Here is an 8,302-nt window from a genome sequence, read left to right on the forward strand (position 1 = left end):
ATAATGCATGACAATAGGTGGTCACGTGATCTGACTCTTTGATTTCTAGTATTCGAAATCAAATTTTGCCCAATTTTCAATTTTGTTTGTCGGAGATTGCGTTCATTCATTGAAGGTCCACCACAAAAATAATGTAACCCAAAATTAGAGTCAAATCCACCTGGCTGCTAGCAATAGTCAGTTTGTACAACGTGAACAGGCACATGTGCATTAAAACTAACATGTTTTCGCCAGTTCAAAATCATACAACTACAGTTCTTGGATAGATAGTAAAATTGTTGCAGCATTCCCTTTTCCTTTGAATACGGCCTCACTGAAGTTACCTGTTGGTCTATTGATACAGCGAATTTCAAAATACTGTACAGCTTTTCTATTTGATACAACCATGCAGAAGCTATATAAGAAACCACACCATGCTACAGTGAGATTGAATGAATTGTTTCTTGCAATATTTTGTTTAAATGAAAAGAACTGGCTTACAACCATGCAGAGTCAAACATTGGCGTCCACGCATCTGCCTCTTATTGCAGTAAGTTCATTTAAATGGTTTACATGTGTTTCATTTAGACAAAATGTAGCAATATTAAAGTGTAGCATGTGCAGTTTCTTATTGAGATCTGCGTGGTTGTATCAAATAGAAAAGCTGAATTGTATTTTGAAATATATTGTTCTAACACCACTGCCAATGTCACAATATATCATCTACCAATTATCCCTATTCAAAGTTATATTTCTGTTTTGTAGCAAACATGCGAAGATGAAAAAATTGTAAAAAAGTGAAAAAGTACTGATCAGAATATGAATACCACAACAAATTTCACGTTTTAAGTTCATTGAAAACGATACAACATTACGATTCTTCGGGCTTTTTTCTGAGGTTCTTCTGCCAGATGTGTTGTTTTGTTTCGGCCGTCATTTACCATATACGCGCGCAGAGCAATTCAGCGAGATCTTAAATAGTTTGCTTGCGACAGAAGATTGCTCTCAGAATCTGCTTGAAGGTCTTCCGAAACTCCTTCACCCGATACGCGTAAATTAGTGGATTTATACCGGAGTTGGCATTAACTAGCATGGCCAGGTAGTTTCGAAAAATCCGAGTTATCACGCACTGGTGGGGTGAACAAAGAACGGTTATGGCTGTTATAATCTGATAAGGTAACCAACAGATGAGAAAGACACCGACGATGATGCCTAGAGTGATGACGGCTTTCATATTTCGATTGAAGATCGGGAACTTTTTGCCAGTGTTTTTTGATTTGTGTCTGATGACGTCTCCCTGGCCTGTCTCGCATGACTTGGTATTCCTTGTTGAACTTTGTACGGTTTCAGCTGATGAGGGACCCGGTGCTGTTCCACATTCGAACATTTCTTCTCGTGTGTTCCCAGTCGTTGATTGATTACTGTGGCTTGCACCAATGTCGATTGTCTCATGTCCTCGAATATCATCATTGTTCTCTGAGCAGGATTCCAGGCGAAGTTGTTTTACTTCAGACGTGATAGTCGTTCCTGTTGTCCCCGTTTGGTCGCCGAGAGATGTATCAATGGTACCGATGATGGGAACCGTGCGCCGAGCTTGTTTGTAAGCAACACAAAAGACCAGTAAATACACTACGACCACTAAGAACGTTGGGATAGCCCATCCTATCCATAAATAAAATAACAATGTTTTGCTGTTTTCTTGCCAAACAGTTGGGAGAGTACAGTACCCAAAGTAGCGTTCTTCAACCCCAAGCCAAGTCCACATGACAAGTGATTGCGTGATGGCCACAATCCACACAAGAACGATACACAGTTTATAACGGAGGGGTGTCATGAATTGGGTATGCCAAAACGGCCGAGTGATGGATAGGTATCGGTCGATGCTAATCATCAGAAGTTGATAAATAGAAGCGTTCACTAGAATTGGAAAGAATGTGTAGGCTAGGAGACATTGGTAGAAGCCATCGAAGAGGAACGGATTTATGAGTGGGATAGCACAGTATGGCCAGGAAATACCAACAAGGAAATCAGCCACTGAAAGTGATACGATAAAATAATGTTCGACAGACTGCAAATTTTCGTTCACGACGACGGAAATGAGAACCAGTGCGTTGCCGCCAAGAACACAGCATGCCACGAATGCCAAACAGATGACGAAATAAAGTGTTTCACCTGTTATCTGGATAGATGGAACGCCGCTCCATTCGACAAAAGTATCGTTGGTGGGTGAGCCAGACCCTTCCATACCGAGAATATATGTTTCTAGCGTTTTGAAGATGGAAAGAAAAGTGATGAACCGATACTTCGATCCTAGTACAGCTTGACAGAATGTTTGCAAGTAATCGAATATCATGCAGGTATATATATATATATATGCTGTTGAAGTGTTTGTCGTTATTCCTCTTCAAGAATAAGTAATCGTTTCTCTGTCGCCGTATTAACTATTTATCATATATCAAAAAAATACACTCTATGCATGGCATAGCTGACTTGGCATATTCTGTACGTCACGCAATGTCATACTGCCTCCTACGATGCCAGAATCATTACATTTTTCTCCCAGTGTCCTCTTTACATATACGCATATGATAGTAATTTTTAACAATTCCGGAACCGGTACGCTTCAAAAGTTAGAAGAACCAGTGGTCTGCTACACGTACGTAATAGAAATTTCAATCGGTCTATACTGTACATAATCAATAACACGCCGACTCATCAATGCCTCCCTAGTCATATAAAAGTACTTACAGCTTGAGCGATAGATAAAGTACTCATCGGTTTGCCGAATGGTATCGTTATTTTAACACTTCAGGTGGCATCCTTCAATATTTCATAAAATGCAGCGCAGTAATCCTTTACATGTAAAAGCTCTTAGGGTAAAGATGGAATGAATTTGTTCTTTAAGTGCGTATATTGAGAGAGAAAAAAAACGATATGATAAAATGAATAATTTCCACTTAATACTTGTAATCTAGTATGACCGTTGTCTGAGGAGTATCTAGCAATTTATATGAAGATGGGGAAACTGCATACACAGATATTGTACGTAGGTGAAGGATAGTTCAGTAGTTCTCAAATTCTAACGTCGATATTTAGTCATATATTGAATACATGTAAGATGTCCCCAACTATATTCACCGAAGGTAATGGGTGTGATAGCTGCTTCTTCTGTTGTTACCTCGATCGAATGTGACAATGTACACCTCAAACGCCTATGTTAAAGAATACCTCAAAATAAATAAATGAAGGAGATTTTTTCCTACTTTTTGTACATGTTCTATGTTACTCAATTCTCAAGGATTATTCTCCATTTTTGGCGAATATTACCATACGTGTGTATCCACATTTTGCACTTAAGTACAGCACCAATTCAATATGATACGATTTCTTTTGGCGTATAAGTCTATTTTTTCTTTTACTTTGGCATTTTGACGCATAGCTTTCAATATCAATCATTTTCAATGTTACAGTAGTCATTTTCAAACTATGTTTTTGCTTGTTTATTTTGTTTTGTTTTCGCAGGACTACAGTCTAATCACTTGTTCTATGACAGAAGCTTGTTTTAAAACAAAGGCGATTTTTTTCAAAGATGTAAAGTTGTGAGGCATTAAAGACTTTTGTGATGCAATTACTACATGAACAAAACATGCGATCGCTATAATATCGAAATTTCTCAATTCAAATACGTTTTTCATGTATCATTTCGAAGCGCCCTCTAATGAGATGTCGATTTTCTGGTTCTGGAATTTTAAGACAATATACATATTTGCTTACAGCTTCACTTCCCAGTGTATGCGTGTATTTTAAGTCAATATTGCTAACTCTTCATGGAATTATTTAGGAATAATGTGTTAAATTTGATTCGATCTGCCGGATATTTTATAGGCTATTTTTCAACATTACAGTTTATGTATATTTCATTTGTATTTCAGTGTGTGTCATGACAATTTTGGAGAGAGGAATAAATTCCAAAGGAAGGTGTTAATTTTATATGTTTTGGTGGATGGATGGGTGGGCGGATGGATGGATGGGTGGATGGATGGATGGATGGATGGATGGATGGATGGATGGGTTCGTGGGTGATGTGGATGGATAAATAAAACGAACGAACGAACGAACGAATGAATGAATGAATGAATGAATGAATGAATGAATGAACGAACGAACGAACAAGTGGATGGATGAATTAATTAATTAACGAGTGAGAGTGAGTGAGTGAGTGAGTGAGTGAGTGAGTGAGTGAGTGAGTGAGTGAGTGAGTGAGTGAGTGAGTGAGTGAAGGAGGGAATGAATGAATGAATGAACGAACGAACGAACGAACGAACGAATGAATGAATGAATGAATGAATGAATGAATGAATGAATGAATGAATGAAATATAAAGAACTGTGGAAAAGAAGACTTTAAACTACGATTTTATTAAACAAACAAATCACTGACACGATTAATCAACATTACGTTAATAAATTGCAAATTGTATGATAAAGACCAAGGAGAGCAATTCTTTGCATTTCATAATCTTGACCTTAGCTTAATAGCAATCACTTCGATTCGTTAAGATGGACTGTTGCAGAGTGGATATGACGAACAGCTATGTTAAGGTATCTAAACACGTGCGAGAGTTACTGTAACACAAAAGATAGTCAAGGCTACGTGGGGTGGGTGAATCGACACAGGTAGTAGTATTTCTTTATAGTATGAATAGCTCCGATATCACGAAGAAAAGGGCGTTCACAACGATATTTCGTAAACGCATTTGAACATACACGTAAGTACAGTATAATGTATGGAGAAGTATGCAATAACACTTTTGTTGCTATTTATATCTGGCGAATGAAACAATTGGCATGTAACAGCTGGGTGGATGGAAGTCGGCGTACAATTAGTTATGCACCCTTAGAACCCTTTACTATAGCTGATGTATCCAATATTATACCTTTCTTTAACGTTTCTCACATCTTGGTCTTTAAATCTCTTTTCCAGAGCAGTAAGGGTCGTGCAATAGATGTTATGGTCAGTGAAGTTGAAGTGTTGGGGATAGTGAACTGTTTTTTGTTGGTGGCGTGGCAATTCTTGACCTCTGGTCTGTGAATCCATGTTCCCCCAACGTATTGGTATTCTTTTTACATAAAATGCATGTGATAAGATAAAATTAAAAATTAAATTTCTTGTGTTAGCATTAATAGACTTTTTGATTCTGAAATACTGTCCTGTCTATCTACCTTCCAAGACACCATCACCACAAATTGGTAATCCTGGTCTTCCAATCAGCATTATGTATACAGACACGTGCCAATTGATTGATGTAAATTACACTTCTTAGAACAGCAAAAAGAATCATGCAGTTGTGATTAGGAATGACCTTCAAAACAAATTTATATTCCCCTGTGTAATTAAAGTCGATCGAATACTCGGGCTGATAGTTAAGATATATGTACACCCCCTGGTGGTATTTTCCGAGTCCTTGGATTGGGAAAGGTTGACATGTTTTTTTTCCAACACCAAAGTGCCAACTGATTCTTTGGGTATCACATTTTATGGCGCAGTCTCTTTCATCTTAAAACCCGGAAAAGTCATGCTGAAATCAAGAGTTTTAATGTTTAAGTATTTGCGACCTCAAAATAACATATAATGACATGGAGTTATCAAATTCGAGTTGTAACAGAACTAGTCAAGCGCCACCAGTGGCAATCCTAGAAATATTACTTTCAGCTGAATCTGATGACTCGATAAGAGCAATGTAATTAACCTAGTGTGGTTAAGTGTTTGCATAGAAAACAAACTTCATTTACACAATATAATATCGAACTGAAGTCACTGTGATGTTGACAACGTACTTTACCAGGTTTGTGTTAAGTTAATTGCTAATGATATTTAAGTAATAAAAAGTTGTTTCAATAATGGAACACTGCGCGCAACTTTTAAACATGCAGCATAACTTACGCTCAAAAAAACTATCAACTTTGCTCATGTCACTTTAAATGATATTCATGTCTAAAGATAATACAATTATTTTAAAATGATGACAATTAGTAAAACCCGGCGTCGTAACAAGTTAGCCTATAATTATCACTGAGATATATGCATAAATAAGATATGCTCATAAATGAATACAGAAGAGTGTTCTGAACTGTGAAAAGTGTGACCCTAGTTTCTCGATATCCGACCGACCCAAATGTTCAGCTCCATCGGCATAAAAAATAAACGTTTTTATTTTCGCCCGCCCTTAATATTGTGTGGAACATTGCTCTTTCTGGCAAGAATAAGTAAGTTTCTGGACTGTAGACGTCATCTACAGTCATGGCGACGCGTACGGCGACGACACTTGTTTAGTAACAGCAATTCAAGTGGGGGGCATAAGAACATGCCAATCGTTTGGAGAATCTCGGAGAAGGCTTGTTACCAGGAATCCAATACAAAGAAGATAGGAAAAGTAGAGACAGAGAAACATAAAGAAGATGGTTTTATTTTTCAAATCGACCGACCGACCATACTTGTCACGAAAAAGTAATGAGAAACAAAAAATAGGGTCACCCTAACACAGATGTAGAATGTAGAATGTCACATTTGACTAAACAAAGAATATCCAAAATTGTGAGGATATATTTCTGTAAAAATTTGACGCCTTCTGAAAATGTAATGATGCTGGGGTCGAATTTACCGCAAAATGATAGGATTGATAGCGTTGGTGTTAATTAGTCTTTTGGTGGTTAGGCTAAAACAATGATAATAATCCATAGCGCGAGATTACCTAAATCCGTAGTGCTTGTGTACTGAATCCATAAAAAGTATTAGCGTGTAGATGAGTGCCAGAGGGACAATTTGTAAATGTACGTAGTAAGGTTTTTAATGATGTACGTTGTTGTTCAGATTAGCTGAAACGAATCGTGTGATAAATACATATGTGTTGATTTTTGTTATCCTGGAAACTTTTTAATATCAACAAATCCTATTTTGTATCCGTAATCTTGTTAACCGGTGGACCGATCACAACGATTAGATCTTTTGTAATCTGCCTGCATCCGATCATTTCATTAGGGTGACTGCATATCTCGTTTTGGCCGGCGTCGTGAATCCGTACCTGTCACATTGTGTTAACATTAGGCTAAAGAGACAGATGATCAAAGTATATACAACCCGCAAAGCAACATCGATATTACAGTGCACCGAGTCATTTTAAAGATGGGGGTCTCTTCAGGTTAACAATCAACAAAGCAGTCCATTTATGCCCAATTGCAAGTGTCCCTTGTTGGTAACCATTGAAAAGTCTCATTATAAGCAATCACTGTAATAATACAGCAATAGAAACTAAGCTTTCACCCACGTTTGCCAAAGTCCTGACAGAATTAGGATAATCTGCCGTTGCTTCCTGACGCCACGCAATCATCTAACAAAATCTTGAAAAAATGAGCGTGTTTGGTTAACTAGCTCAGTTTGTTATACATTGTCAAGTACTATGTGTATGTCTAATGGCAATTTCATCTACTCCGTTGCATTCATAAACTTCGAGTATGTATGTATGTATGCATGTGTGTATGTATGTATGTATGTATGTATGTATGTATGTATGTATGTATGTATATATACAAGTATATATGTACATGTATGTATGTATGTATGTATGTATGTATGTATTATTTATGTTTGTATGTATTTTGGTAGGTAGATAGGCATGTTGGTAGGTGGGTAGTTAAGTACTTGGAGGGTAGGTAGGTAGGTACATAGGCGGACAGAAGAAATTATAGATTGAGCAAAGTGTGTTGATATGAATACATTATGTACATATCTATGATTATAGCGACATTGTCCGCCCGTCTTCCATCCATCCAACAATAAAGCCATTAAAAGATTTTATATCTAGTATGCTTGTCTGTTTGTCTGTCTGTCAGTCTGTTTACCTGTCTGTATGTCTGTATCTCGGCCTTAGTGTGTACCTCATGCGTTACCAACTCTGATGTCAACATATATATGTTTGTTGATAACACGCTTTTTTCAGACTTTTATCTCACAAATTGCCAATATCAATAATGAACAGAGAGTAGTACGTAGCAACACACTTATGTAATATGTAACACAATCAAAATGCACAAAACATGACTACAATGTGGAGAGCTCCACGTTTCTACTGGTTCTGTTTTTGTCCAAAGATGGCTGACAATGGCCTAAAGGCCAACTGTGTGCACCCCCTTGGGGCAACTGTTGCGACTCTGGCACCTGCCAACTAGAGAGGGCGCCGTACATAAACACGATTATTACATGATCGCCTTTATATGTCTAAATGTTCTGTGTTTTATTGTTTTTAATTTTCCGTGTTTGTTCATGT

General features: G+C 37.4%; 1 protein-coding gene across 1 annotated transcript; it reads right to left on the reverse strand.

The window, feature by feature from the left end:
• Positions 1-952: 952 nt before the first annotated feature.
• On the reverse strand, positions 953-2,224 carry LOC144442986 (adenosine receptor A2b-like). Its single transcript, XM_078132360.1, has one exon. It carries the CDS (start codon positions 2,222-2,224, stop codon positions 953-955), a length of 1,272 nt encoding a protein of 423 aa, XP_077988486.1.
• Positions 2,225-8,302: the final 6,078 nt, after the last annotated feature.

Source organism: Glandiceps talaboti, chromosome 12 (assembly GCF_964340395.1).
Source record: "Glandiceps talaboti chromosome 12, keGlaTala1.1, whole genome shotgun sequence".
Taxonomy (NCBI): domain Eukaryota; kingdom Metazoa; phylum Hemichordata; class Enteropneusta; family Spengelidae; genus Glandiceps; species Glandiceps talaboti.

What these genes read in the sequence shown, in the direction of transcription:
- LOC144442986 (XM_078132360.1), bottom strand. Translation starts at nt 2,224, where the DNA reads ATGGAAGGGTCTGGCTCACCCACCAACGATACTTTTGTCGAATGGAGC.